Below are 15,404 nucleotides of genomic sequence, written 5' to 3'. Positions count from 1 at the left end.
ATGTGGCGGTCCTTGGCACTCACAGTGAGAGCCAGTCATAATGAGAGCTTCCTTCACTGCCTCCTCCCTCTGTGCCTGGCACTGTTCTTCGGGCTTATTTACGTAGATTGTGTCTTTTCATTCTCCCAACAATCCCTGGGGTGGCTGCTTTCAGCTCCCATTTTACAGATGGGGAAACTGAGTCTGGGGGAAGTGAAACAGTGTGCTTAAGATCGTACAGCTAAGATATGGGTCTTTCAGCTTCCAAAGCCCTTGCTTCTTCCCGTGGCCCCATGTAGCCCTCTGCCTTCCATCCCCAGCTCCACCTGCCCCCTCTGTTCTAACCTTGGCTTAATTCTGCTGCCTTCAGCCTCACTGCCTTCCTTTACCTGTCCCCCTGCAGCAGAGGGACCTGAACTCCTTCCTGTGGACTATTCGGCGCGACCCGCCGGCCTACCTGTTTGGCACCATCCACGTCCCCTACACCCGCGTCTGGGACTTCATCCCGGACAACTCCAAGGCGGCCTTCCAGGCCAGCGCCCGCGTCTACTTTGAGCTGGACTTGACAGACCCCTACACCATCTCGGCGCTGGCCAGCTGCCAGCTGCTGCCGCACGGGGAGAACCTGCAGGACGTGCTGCCCCGTGAGCTCTACTGGCGCCTGAAGCGCCACCTGGACTACGTGAAGCTGATGATGCCGTCGTGGATGACGCCCGCGCAGCGGGGCAAGGGGCTCTACGCTGACTATCTATTCAACGCCATCGCGGGCAACTGGGAGCGCAAGAGGCCGGTGTGGGTGATGCTCATGGTGAACTCGCTCACGGAGACCGACGTGCGCTCCCGGGGCGTGCCTGTGCTTGACCTCTACCTGGCCCAGCGGGCCGAGAAGATGAAGAAGAGCACCGGGGCCGTGGAGCGCGTGGAGGAGCAGTGTCATCCGCTCAATGGGCTCAACTTCTCCCAGGTAAGCGCGCAGCGCCCGCCCCAGAGCCCGGCAGCCCCCGTGCGCCTTGGTCCTCTTCTCTGATGGTGTTCCCTCGGCAGGCAGAACCCTGCCCTTCCCCGAAAGGGAGAGGGTCTTCGGGGCTGTGGGGCAGCTCTTGAGCTGCCTTTGTGGTGGTATGAGGGCAAACTGGCATGTGCTGGAATTGGGGGTAAGAGTTTGTGTGTTTTCTTCTATCTCAGTGGTGCTACCTGTTGGGGATACGCACTCCCCACGTGCTGTGCTCCCCCGAGCAGAAAGCATTTCCCTCGGAGCATCACAGTGATGAAAAACAAAAAGAAGGAGTTTCCAGTTTGGGCCTGACTTTCCCTGAGACCCTGGGGTCTCGAGAGCAGGAGGCTGTCTTGAGGCTGTTGTATGGGTGCATCCAGGCGGCTGTGTGTATGTACGGAGGACGAATAGAGGGAGACGGGCTCCTTGGGGTGGGGTTGGGGGCGGGGGGCAGGAGAAGTGCGACGGGCCTGGTCTCTAGTGACCCTGGCTTGCTGTTAAGCGCTGCCAGATTTCCCGGGGCCTCTGCAAAGCTCCAGGTGACCCTCGGACTGCCTCCCCTAGGCTGGGAGAAAGTCAGCAAGGATAGTTCTGGGGTTAATAATTTCAGAGAAATGTGTTCACTTCAAGGTTGACAGTTCTGATTTCTGAACCTCAGGTGTAGGGGCAGGGAGAAGGGCGGAGCTTAGGAGGTTTAAAGTCTCTGGCTGCCAGAGACCTGATCCAGCAAAATGTCATGAAAAGCCCCGTCTCCGTGGTCAGAGGTCACTCACAACTCACTGGCCCCAAACTCAACTCTGAGGGCCAGGGAACAATGGGTTCACATCTGCGCCTTGAGAACGGGCTGTCAGTCCCCGAGTCAGGGCTGGTGGCGCCTGCAGGGAGGCCGGGCCCATGCCCCAAGCGTGGTGTGGTCCCCAAGACATACTCCTCCCGTAAGGAGACAGCCCCGTACATTGGCCAGACTAGAAACTCTACCACTGGAACCAGACCTGCTTGGCTGCCCCTGAGATGTTGCCAGCTCTTCACCAGGGAAACAGGGGCAGAAACTGATCCCCCTTCGGAGATCTCTGGCTTTTGTTTTTCCAGGGGAAATGCAATATTGTCCCCGGGGAGGTAAGAAGCCAGATTGATTTGCCGGCCAAATGAAAGGCGGGTTTGTCGCTTCTCCTGCTGGCTCTCCCATAATTGTGGAGCCCTTACCCAGAGGGCCCCGGTGGCAGGAATATTGGGGCAGTTAGTCACGCCCCGCAGGGTTCTGACTACGCCTGACTCCTTCTCTGCGGGGAAAAATCCTGTGCATTCTCTGGCCCAGTGCTGATTCCTCTGAACGTACCGGCTTTCTCCCTCTGAAGTGACTTTTCCCTTGCCAGCCTCGGGAGCTGATATTATCTGCGTTGGGCTCCCCAGCGCTCGCCGCCCATCTCATTTTGGAGGCAGGTTTGTAGGAGGCCTCTCTGTTCAGAGCCCTCACGTCTGGCCTTGATATCTTTTTTAGGCTGGGGAGGTGGGGGGATCCACCGTCACTCTCAACACCCTCTTTGTACCAACCACAGAGGAATCCGACCAGAGGCGAAGGGAGCACACAGACCCTCTGGTTAAACAGCCCCTGGCTTTAATCTGTCTCTCTTAAAACAACAAAACTATCTTTCTTCGAGGTCTGGAAACACTGCTGTTCAACCAAAGGACGGCTTTGGTAGGTTGAAAACATTTGCAGGAAAGTGCGTGAGGTTATGTTTTAGGAAAAGTTCCTGAGAGCCATTCATCGGCCAGCGAGGAGCCCGCTGACAGTCTCCAAAGCCCACATTTGAAGATCAAACAGACTCAAACCTCTGGTTTCAAAAACGCACCCACCCATCACCAGCCCGGGCCCGCTCTTAAAATTGTTCTTGGGTCCAGCTCCTCGAGAGGGCTGTAGGAAGCAAGTCCTGAACAAAAGAAAACAGGACTCCTCTCGGTTCCCTAATCTGCACACCCTTCACCACCTGCCAGAGTGCCTGACCCCGCCAATTTGTCCTGTTATCATTTTGGAGCGAGGTGATGAAATCTCTCCTCCATCCCCGTGGGCAGCCGTGGGCTAACTGTGAAGGGAGGGATTCCAGAGCCTGGGCAGTTGGGGTTGCTAGGGATCCCCAACCCCAAAGTCAGAAATGCAACAGCCTTCTCAGTAAAATTGTATGCACGCATGCACAGTTTGATATGAACATCTGTGATGCGTTATTGTACTGAAATATCTGTTAAGTGCATCAGATTTTTATTTTTTCTTTCCTCCCAGCATTACTGTTATTGCAAAATATTTGGGGAGGGGGGAGCAATGAGAGAGGAAGGACGGAAAGAAAGCCTTAAAAGAGAGCGCCTGTTTGTTAAGACTGGAATTTTAGTGTGTGTGTGTTTTTTTTTAATAAATTTATTTATTTTATTTATTTATTTTTGGCTGCGTTGGGTCTTTGTTGCTGTGCGCGGGCTTCCTCTAGCTGCGGCGAGCGGGGGCTACTCTTCGTTGCGGAGCACGGGCTTCTCATTGCGGTGGCTTCTCTTGTTGCAGAGCGTGGGCTCTAGGCGCGCAGGCTTCAGTAGTTGTGGCACACGGGCTCAGTAGTTGCAGCTCGCGGGCTCTAGAGCGCAGGCTCAGTAGTTGTGGCGCACGGGGCTAGTTGCTCCGTGGCATGTGGGATCCTCCCGGACCAGGGCTCGAACCCGCGTACCCTGCACCGGCAGGCAGACTCTGTAACCGCTGTGCCACCAGGGAAGCCCGTTCTTAGTTTTAACTTTAGTATTTCTCAAAATTTTATATTTTCTTCTGGTCAGAAATACCACATTTTGCCTTGCTAAATGGAGAAAGAAAGCTACCTGGGCTAGAGGAATGACTGAAAACGTTTCTTCCATCATCGCACAGCTTGAAAGATCCAGCGTCTTGGCCGTGGTCTCTGATTTTAATATAAACTGAGGGTACTAGACCCAACATCACCATGAGTTTGCTCTGTGTCCTTGAGCAAGTCACGTCACCTCTCTGGACCTTGTTTTTCCCACCTGTGAAATGAGACATCAGGATTAGGTCATCATTGAAGCCACTCCAGCCCTGACCTTCCATGGGACGATTATAATCAACGCAATGTGCCAGGCACCTTGCAGGAGGCTCCGCACGCTTTTTCATCTTGTTGGAGTCTCACAACCCTGGAACTTTCTAAGGTGGGCACTCAGAAAGGCTAGATGACTTGCCCAAGGTCACGTGGCTAGTATGGAACAGAGCCGGTCTGCCTGACAAGGAAGGATGCACTCCTCCTGCTGCCCCATGCGCATTCTCTAGACTTCCTCCATGTAGGTAGTTCGTGTCCTGCAATTCTTCCTTCAGTCCTTTCTTCTGTTTTCTTCTTTCCTTTAGAGCTTAAAGGCTTAAAATTTTTACTTCTTGGAGAATTTATACTTCTAGAGAAATTATTTCCTTTGGCTATGTGGCTGGAGCAGGGATGGTAAAGGCAGGTCTTCTGAAGATTTCCGTGATGTGTTACAGACAGCTCAGCATAGTGGGCTGAGAGATGGGAGACTAACTTCTAGGTTTCAGCCCCAGCTCTGGCTCTAAAACCGATGACTTGTATGTAACTCTGGTATTCTTAACTAGCAATCGAATTGGGCAGTAGTGACCAGCCTTTCACAGCTGAGCTGGTTTTGTGAGGACGTGAGAAGCTGCTACCTGTGGGAGGTTGTCTAGAGGGTAAAATGACTACCTAGGTATAAGGCTTGTGCTTGGGAAAGAGTCCGGGCGGCTTCAGGACAAGGAAAGGAGAAGGCTGCTTGGGAAGCGTCAGCTCTGCCCTGTTGGCACCTTCTGCCAGCAGCCCTGTCCACTGCCCATGCTTTGCTGAACAAAGTAAAGCTGGAGTAATAGGGCGTGGTGGCAGCCCCTGCCCTCGGGGGCCTGGGGGTGCCTGAGCTTTGAGTCCAGATCTTGTGACAATCTCGGGACCTGCAGATTTCAGTCTGCTCTGCGGGCTGCCTCTGGGGACTGGTACCAGCTGCCACGAACACACTGGGCTGATTCGGAGACCTCCTTCTCCCTCTAGGGGGCCTCAGTCCCCCCCACTCAGTACCGTGGAGGCACTAGATGAGGAGACCTCTAAGTTATGTGGTTCTCTGAGGCAAGATAAGAAAACGGGACACTGCCATTCTGTACTTGGCTGGGATTCAGCTAACACGCCGATGCCATCCGTCCAATGTGCGTAGAGCCTGAACATTTGGGCGTGGCTGCCAAGGGCATCCGAAATGTTTGTAAAATTCTACAGCCCCCTCTCTAGGGAGTTAGAAACCCCAAAGTCATCGTTTATTGAGCTGTATCTCTGTACAGGGTGCCACATTAGACCTCGTAAGTACATCATCTCTAATCCTCACAGAGATACGACAAGGCAGAGTGTCATATCTCTTTTACAGACAATAAACTAAGGCTTAAAAAGGTTAAGTCATTTGGTTGTGATTATACAGCCAGGTGAGGCGGGCTCAGGATTCAAACTCAAGTGTCTGATGCCGGAGTGCATGTTTTTCAAGATTCCGAGAGCTGACGTAATTCTGTTTTTAAGAGTCAGATGGCATTATCTGGTGACGTGTGTGTGTATTGGAGTGGAGGGAGATCACCATATCTTTCTAAAAAATAAAATAAAATATTAAAAATGTATAGAAAGAGATCATTGAAAAGTGCTGGAACTGATTTTCTCCCTGGCTTAGAAATTGAATCTTATTCTAAACTAGGAGTTCCCAAAGGCATGCCCAGCTTTCCAAGGGACCGTTGTGAAGACGGCGCCCCTAACACAGGCTAGGCAGCACAGTTGGATAAATGGTGTCCTTGGTTATAGTCAGAGGTCCTATATCTATACCGCATATTATTGGGTGCTCAGTTAGTATTTAGAGAGAGAATGAATGCATGAATGGTCAGAAGCCATGATATGATGATCCCTGCTTCCCTTCCTTCCTTCCTTCATCCAGCACTATTGAATGAATGAATGAATGAATGAATGAATGAGGAAAGATGACACAAGCCACAGTGAAGAGCCTCCTCCTTGAACGTTAATGGGTCCACACCATCCTACAAGGACACAAAATGTGGAAATCATGAAGTGGGTAGCTGGATACAAAGTAGGCTCTAGCCCTACCCCATCCCTACGTTGGCTGTGACTCTGGGCTTGTCCTGTCCCTCTCTGGGCCTAGGTTGCCCCTCTGTCCCACGATTTCCAGGCCTGACCCAGTTCTGACTTCTGCGGTTTTCATCTTCGGTCCTTGTATCTTGGAGGCCCCGGGCCACCCTGAGATCTCGAGCCTGAGTTCTCCACCGTTGGGAGGGGCTGGCAGGCTTGTCTGTGGTGGGCTGCTGCCGATACCTACTCATCCGGAAGCCTGCTGGTTCCGGTGGGTGACCTGCTGCCTCTTGTTGCCAGCCTGCAGGGCAGACAGAGCCCCAGCCCATCATGGCACAGTCTGGTGGATAGCTGCCCAGCCTTGGAGCCTGCCCGTCATCAGGACCCCTCTCCCTCACTGGCTCCCTCACTCTTTCAGCCAGAGTGCCTTAGTGTCACCCAGGACAATGCTGGGAGCAGAGACTGGGAAACAGCCTAGAGTTTTCCCCTGGAGAGTTCACTGCCAAGTCAGGGAGAGTGAGCATCATTAGTCCTTTCTTACAGCCGTGGAAACTGAGGCAGGGAGCGCCTGTGCATTAGTCTCCCCTGTGTCCTGTCTCCACATGTCACGCGGAGAGCCTGTTCTTACTTTCTCTTGCTGTTGTACATCTCCATCTTACAGAACCCACTCTCACTTCCCATCCTCCAAGAATGGCTATTGCTGGGTCCTACACCCCACCTGAGCCTCCATGGCAGCTACAGCAGCACCGACCTTTGGTCCCTCAGGTCCTCAGTACTCGTCCCTACTTCTGGCTTCCCATCAGATCTATGTGCCTTCCCCAGAGTGAAGGGGCCAGACACCTCCCCTAAGACCGTTGGGCACCCCTAAGGATGTCCGACCATGCTGAGCCCTCTTCTCCCCAGAAGACAGCCACAGAGCGAGAGCCCCTGGGTCAGTATTGGCTCCAAGCACAGGCTGGCCTAGTCTGCACGTGTAACTCCAGATCCTGGCCTGGGAGCAAGCTGCTTCTGGCCCCGCCTTCACGCTGCGCTTCTGGAAGCCTGCCACACCCACCGTGGCTCCCGCACCGAGCCCTGTGGTTAGGAGCTGTTCAGCAAATGTCTGTCACACGGTGTGGAAGTCACTTGGGGGACCCCTAGCACTGACCCCTAGGCGTGTGTACTCTCAGACTCTTCGTGTGCCCGGAGAGCTGTTTGCAAAGAGCTCCTGCCAGCACAGCAGGCTCTGTCCTTTTTTTTTTTTCTCCCCCTGACTTGGTTAACTCAGACTTTAGCATTTAATATATTATCCCAACATGGGGTGGGGGTGGGGGAACAAACTCAGGAGCAGACGCACAGGATGGCTTAGGTACCTCCATCAAAGGAGAGTGAGGCCATAAAGCCGGAGGTGACCAAGATGTCATGAAATATTCTAGTCTCAGAATCAGAAGGTCACACAGCATGACGTCTTCCTGATTTACAGAATCTCCGAATCCTGAGCCGGGACTTGGAGGCTCAGGGAATCTAAGAATGGGGAAATCTTAGAACATCAGGCTCAGAGGCATTTTTGGACTCGAAGAATCTTCACATCGTGAAATCCTAGCCCCTTAGCTTTGAAGACATTTTTTCAGCTCATACACACAGACTTCTAAAATCTTAGAGTTGGAAGGGACCAGTTCTCAAGAATTCCAAGAAGTCCCATCCACAAACACAGTGATCTGCGTCCCGCAGCAGCTCACCCACCAGCCGATCCCAGGCCAAAGAGAAAAGCCTGAGCGGCAAAGCCCTTTGAGACGGAGATAAAAATGGGAGCGTGCCCGTGCCTTTGTTAATAGTTCCCATTTGGACATCTCTCAAAGCCAGGAAGAGGTCGCCTGGTAATACAGCTTTCCGAGGGAGGAAACTGAAGAATGGGACAAGCCTGCTGCCTGCCAGCCGGGCTGCCGCGTTCTCTCCCCCTCGAGTTTGCTTCTAAATATTATCCACTTCACTCCCTTTTATCTCCCATCACTGGCTCTCTGTCCGCCCACTTAATCCACAGGCAGCCGGTGGCCCAGCCTTCAGTTCTGCTCAGGGGCTGCCAAGCCGTCTGGCTGAGCAGCTCCTCCAGCATCCGCAGGCTTTTCAATCTGCGCAGAATATCCGCTGGAACGCAAAACGTTGCCCCAAGCCTGGAAATGCTGTTGCTTGTGCTGGGCCCTCTCCCTCTGCAGGAATTTCCTCCTTCCCTCTTCTACTCCTGATTCCTATGAGATATCCAAGGTTCAGCTCAATGCTGTACCTCCTCCAGGAAGTCTTCCCAGAATGCTCCTAAATCTCATCGGCTTGGGAAGACTTTGTGCAAGTCCCAGCCACATCTATGCTTTCCCTCCATGGAATTTTTTAGGGCATTTTATAATATTCTTTCGGCACTTACATATTTTACATTCTGTTATAATTATTACTGAGACAGTCTTTTCTTTCCTAATCAACCTGGCTTCAAAACCTAGCTCAAAATATGCTCACAATTGATTACAAAATGAGACTGGATGTGTTCCAGTTCTGAAGTTGGGGCCCTGTGGTGTATCCTGTGGTTGAGGCGTTGTCAGCTCTGGATGCTAACAGGGGGCTGCGTCTCGGCCTCTGTATCCACAGAAAGCCTCAGCCTGCCCACCTGAGACACGGAGACAGTTCAGTGCTGTCGCTGGTCCCTTTGGTGAGGACTTTGTAACATCCACAGGTCACTGTTGGATTTCTCCCTCTCCTTCCTGGAACACTTTGTTGTTTTCTCTTCCTCGTCTGTTCCTCGCAGACAAAGCCTTCTTTTGTTCTCCTCTTCTCTACCCAGAGTTCATGTGAGCTTCTCCAGGTTCACTCCATCCCCCACTTAATTTTCATTGAAAAATGTTTAATTTTATCCATTACCTGCTACTTTGCTTGGGGCTGCAGTGCTGCTGACCTGTTCTACTTCTCTCTCCCTTCCTCTCTCTGTCACACAATCCATGGTCAGGCCTCCAAGCATTTGCCTGTGCTGTTCCCTCTACCTGAGAGCCCTTCCCGGTTTTTATTGTCTGGCTATAAAGGTTCCTGAGGGCAGTCATTTGAAAAGCCTGGACTCTTCAAGCAAATGATCCTTGAAAGTCTGATCCAGACTTTCATCCATGGTCACCAGATTGGACTGAACCCTCTGGGCTGATACCACCTGATCATACGTAACTCAGCAGTTTGAGTTTAGGTGCAGTGATGTGACTGGTTTTGAGCATTGTGGGTTTTTTCCTTTTCTTTTCTGATTTTTTTGTTGAGGCTTAATTGACATCACATTATATTAGTGAGAGATTGAGAGAGAGCCAGCTCTGGTGATGGGCACTAATCCTATCATGAGACCCCACCTTTATGACCTCTTATAAACCTAATTCCCTTGTCAAGTTTCCAACTCCAAATACTATCATAATGGAGTTTGGGGCTTCAACATATGGATAGAGTGGCACAAACATGCAGTCCCTAACAGTGGGTGAGTTGTACCGGGGTCACTCTGAATGCTTGGCTACCTTGAAAAGAGCCAGAAGGTCGTCAGATTTGGCCCACACACGTCAGGGCCCTGGGGCCATTTCTGGGTAATGACCTAGGTCCTGTGCAGTCTCTCTTCAGTGGCACCTGCTGTAGCCTGTGTTCCTCCCTGACTAGGCAAAGGTAGTTTCCCTGGGGGAACCTATAGGCTTTCAGATTGGTCCCTGACCACCATCCACCTCCCCCGTCGGCAGTGCATCTATTCCCCGGCCCTGGGTGCTGAGACCCTTCTATATCATCTTTTATTCTTGGGGTTCTCCCTTTTCTCCCCAGTGGGTCAGGAAGAGCAGGGGAAAGCACTCAGTTTTACTTCTCTTACCTTGTGAACCTATTTCTCTGCATAAAGCTTCCTCCTTCCCTCCCTCATTCAGAGGGACATCCTGGTCTGATTTAACCTTCAGAACCAAGAATTAGTCTATATTCACATAGCATAGCACAAGACTCAGCTCAGAAGTCCCTTAGGACTCGGGGCACTGGCCCAGGACGGGCCGGTGCTCCTTCAGGGCCCAGAATCATTGCACTCATTGGGAGTGCAGGTCACCTGAGGCTAGTTGGGGTAACCTTCCTGCACCTTAGTTTCCTGTCTATAAATTTCATCTGCTTGCTGTGAGGATTAACTGATTAAAAGTGCCAGACACACATAGTTATTATTGCGTCTTTAAATTAGCATCATCGTATAATTTTTCAAGAAATGCTTTTTAGCTCCCACTGTGTGCCAGGTGCGGGCATTTGTGCTGGAGATACGAAAGTGACCAAGAACCATGATGCTCTTCCCTGTGCTCCCTTCCAGGGTGGGGAGGGGAAGGAACAGAAGTGCCTCTACACTGTGGGGCGGGCGGTGGGGGGGAGGGGGTGTGTGGCCGTGGCAGGTAACGCGGTGTCCTGTGGGGGCACAGAAGATGCACACTTCCCAGGCCTGCCCACCTTCGCCCCAGCCCAGCTCGGAGCGCCGCTCGGTGCAGTCGGCGTTGCTCGAGCCGCCTCAATGGACGGGATGCCGAGAGCGAAAGTGCACATTTTCTAGAAGTGCTGCACGCGGCCCCTCCTGACCCTTGGCCAGCCCTGGCGACCAAACAGGCGGCGTCAGCGCCCGCGTCCCCTGGCCAGCCCTACCCGGGGAAGCCAAAGTGCAAAGATAAAAGGCCAGGCCTTTTCCACTTCCTCTTCTGTTTAAAGGGCTTACCTGCTTCCTCCCTCTGAAGGTTCTGTAGTGTCCTGACCAGTTTTATCTCCTGGGGACTTATGGTGGTTTGTAATTTAAGCCTCAGGCCCCATTTGAAACCCCTTTTTAGAAAGGAAGATTGGGCAGAGAACGCCTTTCAGATATCTCTCTGGCTCATCTTTTAGCCCTAGTTCACACGGTTTCCCTTCCTTGAACTGCTCTGCTTTGAGTTTGAGGAGAGACAAAAGCCTAATTGGCAATGATAATTTCAACCATTTGCATCGCGGTTTGCAGTTTCCACAGTCTTTCACATGCGGTACCGCTGGATAGCTCTTCCTCCTGGCCCCCCCAGGAGGACACCTAGAGGGGAGCTGGACCAGTTTCCTGTCTACCCCCCCACCAACCTCCCCTGTTTGGACCCCAGTGGCCCCCCTCCCTTTGGCTGTAGAGTCTGCTGGATTATGGGATATTTTTGAGCTCCAGACCCTCTACTGGGGCTGAGATGCAGCTTGAAGAGCTATGGATGGGCCATGGATGGGTGAACTGAGTCACTTTGGCACCTCAGTGACAGTAATGCACTGTCACTGTGCTTGACCTTGACTGGAATGTTTAGTTGACCCAGCACTACCTAACCCCCATGCCAAGGCCTGCTGGTGGTCTTGCAGGTGAGTTTTATATTATTCTGCTTCCATCAGTATAGTTTTGTGGAGAGGGTTGTGAGAAAGGAATGCAGGATTCTTGATGGAGACCTTGCAGGTTGAACAGTACTAGGGCCCGTGGAGATGGGAGTGGAAAAGGCCTTGCCGAGAGGCAGGAGACTGTTAGGCAGAAGTGCTGGGATGGGAAATGCAGAAGGTTTGCAAAGAAAAGTGTTTCTACCCCTCGCTCCATTGACTGTACCCTCTCCTTTTCCTCTCCAGCTCCCAAGACAGCCATTGTTATTTAGTGCCTGTTATGTGCTAGGCCTCAGGTTTATCATAGTAAATTCCTAAAATAATCCTGAAAGGTAAGTATTATTTCCCCCATTTTAGGAAATTGAGGCTAAGTGCTTTGTGCAAAATGACGGAGCCAGGATTTCTACTTAGATCTTTTCGATACTTTAAGAAAAAGACTGAACTGGAAGTGGAATGCCAGCTCCACCACTCGGGCTGGATGACTGAGGGTCTGTTTCCACATCTGAAAACCCGGGGCTCATAACAGCATTCACCTCCTGGTGTGTTGTGAGGAGTGAATGAGGTAATGCGTGTCAACCGCATAGCTCACTGCCTGGCACACGCTCAGAGGTAATGAATGTTAATTGCGGTGGCTTAAGTCGTGGTCATTTTAATTATTGTTATTGGCCCATTTTCACACTGTGTCTCGAGGTGAAGCCCATCCCATAGAGAAAATGGTTCTTGATCCTTTCGTCTCTCACACACCAAGCATCACCCAGAGCAGGTTTGGGGGTCGGCCTGATGGGAACTGTGCCGCCCAGCCACCCGGAGCGTGGTTATTTTTTTCTGACCGTCTGGCCATACTCGTTCTAGTGCAGCTTCCCTACAATCTCCCACTGCTCCCTGGAGTGCGGACACATCGAAAAGAGGGAAAAAGAGTTTAGGCTGGAGGCCCCCTGCTTCAGGCCCAGCTCTGCCATGGGTTAGACCCATGCATGACCTGGGGCGATTCCCTCTCTGAGGGTCCTTTTCCTCTATTGCATACAAGTAGGTGGGATGTTAATAGCAGTAACTCAGAGTGATGGGGAGAAGTGGGGATAAAGCCTGGCAAGGATTTGATTAGCCCTTAAGTGTGCCGTGCTGTTTGTGGTACTCAGTATGTGACGTTTTTTCCTCTTCCCTTTCTCCCAGAGAAATACCCTGCACATACTTAGTGAATTGAATTAGTTATTATGAAACTGTTCACCCATCCATTCCTTCCTTCAGTTGTTCACTGAGCACTACTGGGAACTCCATTGTGCCAGGCTTAGTTCCAGGTCATGAATCTGGGGCTGTTGAGGAAGGGAGGGTTTGAATAGACCCCAGAGAGAGGTGCTTCACAGCAGAGTGCCCAGAATGGGTCTGAGTCTTTTATATGCACTGCCCCACTGAATCCTCACCACAGTCTCTCAGGTACATACTATTATTCAACCCCATTTTACAGGTGAGGAAACTGAGGCACAGATAGGTTATTTCATTTACCTGAGGTCACAGAGCCATTGAGGGGAAGATCTAGAATTCAAACTCGGGACGTCTGGCTGCAGAGCCTGTGCTCTCACCCTCCCTGCATCTATGAAAAGGGACTGACATCTGACAATGGGGGGTGGGGGGAGAAAGGTAGGGTACTAGCTTGTGTTCTGGGACTGGAAGTATGAAAGACTGGGAGAGCCAGGGAGTTGATAGACTTCTGATGTTCCCCACTGAGAAAGGCTGACACTTTGGGAAGGAGAGAGTGAGGTGGCCTATTGGCCAGGACCTAAGGTGAGGAGGGGGTGTGAGGAGAGAGGTACAGGTTGAGAGCAGAAGCTGACCTTGGCAGGTGAAGGAAGGGCAGGGCAGGCTGAGGACCCAATAGAAGTGGAAGCTGTGAATCTGTAACTGCACCAGTCTGGATGGCTGGGACGCTTCTTCGTGTAACTCTCTAGGGTGGGTGCAGGAGTAAGGAAGTGTGACAGAGGGCCACTCCCATCCCCAAGCCCTAGGAGTCCCTGCTGGGTTGGGTAGCAGTTCCTGCCTGCCTGTCGTGGTTGAGCACTGACCCTCAGCCCCCGCCCCATGGTGGCTGGGGCTCTGCAGGCCCTGGGGTCCTCTGGAAGCCCTACAGATGCTACCAAGATGGATGAGACTGTATCCTTGCTGTCCAGGTAGTTTTCTTTGCTGGTGAGATGCTCATTGTATACAACAGACAGACCTCCCCTCCTTATGAGTACCTGGCTGTCCTGAGTACGCATACATCTACTCGTACTATACTTGGCAGTACAATGCCACCTGAGCTCGGTATCGAAGGACACACGGGTGTTCCCGGGGTTCAGGAGGAGCGCCAGGTATGGGAGCGGGGGCTGATGGTGGTATTGATTCAGACCGAGAGACCGTACTTACTCATGGTCGTGGAGAGTGCTTGCTGGAGGAATAGGAGACCAGGGAACTGGCCAGAGAGGCTCATGGGCCACACAGTGGAGGGCTTGTAAGCCATGTTAAGAAGCGTGGGCTTGGGGCTTCCCTGGTGGCGCAGTGGTTGAGAGTCTGCCTGCCGATGCAGGGGACACGGGTTCGTGCCCCGGTCCGCGAAGATCCCACGTGCCGCGGAGCGGCTGGGCCCGTGAGCCATGGCCGCTGAGCCTGCACGTCTGGAGCCTGTGCTCCGCAACGGGAGAGGACACAACAGTGAGAGGCCCGCGCACCGCAAAAACAAACAAAACAGAAGCATGGGCTTGATCCTGGGTGCACTGGGGGGCATTGTTCCCCACTCCTGTGTTCTGTAATTCACTCATTCGTCAAGCTGGAGCATCTATCGCACCCAAACTTGCTTGGAAGTTTTCAAGCCCCTTGGCTTGAGGAAGGAGCTGCCGTGTGAAGGTCTTTTCCCTCATCAGATCCAGGATGTTCCCACTGCTGGGCCAGAGGAGAAGGACGCTCAACTTCTGGAACAGGAAGGCGGGTGTGTTTTCTCTTAGAAACTGGTTCGTACAAGTAGTCTGGCGGCTCAATGAGACCAGCCGTAGTTAAAGATCAGCCTTTTGTGAGGAGCCTGAGACCCGGATCGCCATTTGTAAAACAGCTACTGTGGGATAACATGGCCTTGCATTTCGTGTGGCCCATTTGATGTGGCCGATTTGGGGATTCCACCTGTTAGAAGTGGAAGTGGTATGAGGCAGGCCGTTCCGGAATGCCCACCAAGTGGAGGTGGGGGATGGGAGGACCTGCAGTTCGTAAATGGTCCGTAGATCATGAGAGCACTGGATCAGGAGTCCGGCAGGATGAGCCTGGGCAGGTCCCTCACTGGCTGACCCCTCTCGACAGGTGGGAGTGCTTGGTAAACCATAAACGGCACCCTGCTGCTTCAAAGCCACTGTCTCAGCTGGCTCTGACCTCATTGGAAAAGAGCATTTTTTATTTTATTGTCTCTTATGTGTTTACATGTCTGTCTCCTCCATAGACTGGAGTTCTTTGAGGGCAGGAACCTCGTCTAACGACTTGAGTCTGCCTAGGGCCTGGCTCCAAGTTCGCACTCAGGGATTCTGGGAGTAGCTGTAAAATTACCAGCTGTGTCTACACATTACGGCCTGAGTATCCAGGTGGAGAACAGAAAGTCCCCAACTACCCCCGCTTTGTTCCCAGAGTTCCAGATGTTTGGTTCCAGGAGGTCAGACATCCAGGCAGCCTTCCATGGGTCCCACTGTGGCACCTAGGTGTTCGGCGTTGGTGACTGTGCCCACTGAGCCCCTTCTCACCCCAGATGGGGCTGTGGTTTCCCACTGATCCTTCATTCCCACAGGGGCCCTAAGGGCTTCTCCTGGGATTGGAGACATCTTCCCAGCCCTCCCTCCAACCCCCTTCCTCACACTTCTGTGTTTTTTCCAGGACACGGATCAGAGCTTCTGTTTGCTGGTCATTCAGTGATTCTCACACAATATAAATGAAAACTGCTA

At 52.3% G+C, this 15,404-nt stretch overlaps 1 protein-coding gene across 1 annotated transcript in view; it reads left to right on the top strand.

Annotated features, from left to right (window-relative positions):
- TRABD2B (TraB domain containing 2B) overlaps positions 1–15,404 on the top strand; it is a 219,822-nt gene that overhangs the window by 2,146 nt on the left and 202,272 nt on the right. The window contains exon 2 of the mRNA XM_067726063.1: positions 383–943. Within this exon, the coding sequence (XP_067582164.1) occupies positions 383–943 (561 nt within the window). The remainder of the gene's footprint in view (positions 1–382; positions 944–15,404) is intronic.

The sequence above is a fragment of the Pseudorca crassidens genome, chromosome 2 (genome assembly GCF_039906515.1).
Source record: "Pseudorca crassidens isolate mPseCra1 chromosome 2, mPseCra1.hap1, whole genome shotgun sequence".
Taxonomy (NCBI): domain Eukaryota; kingdom Metazoa; phylum Chordata; class Mammalia; order Artiodactyla; family Delphinidae; genus Pseudorca; species Pseudorca crassidens.
The sequence above is the reverse complement of the archived record's forward strand: the minus strand, read 5'-3'. Positions and strand labels throughout refer to the sequence as shown.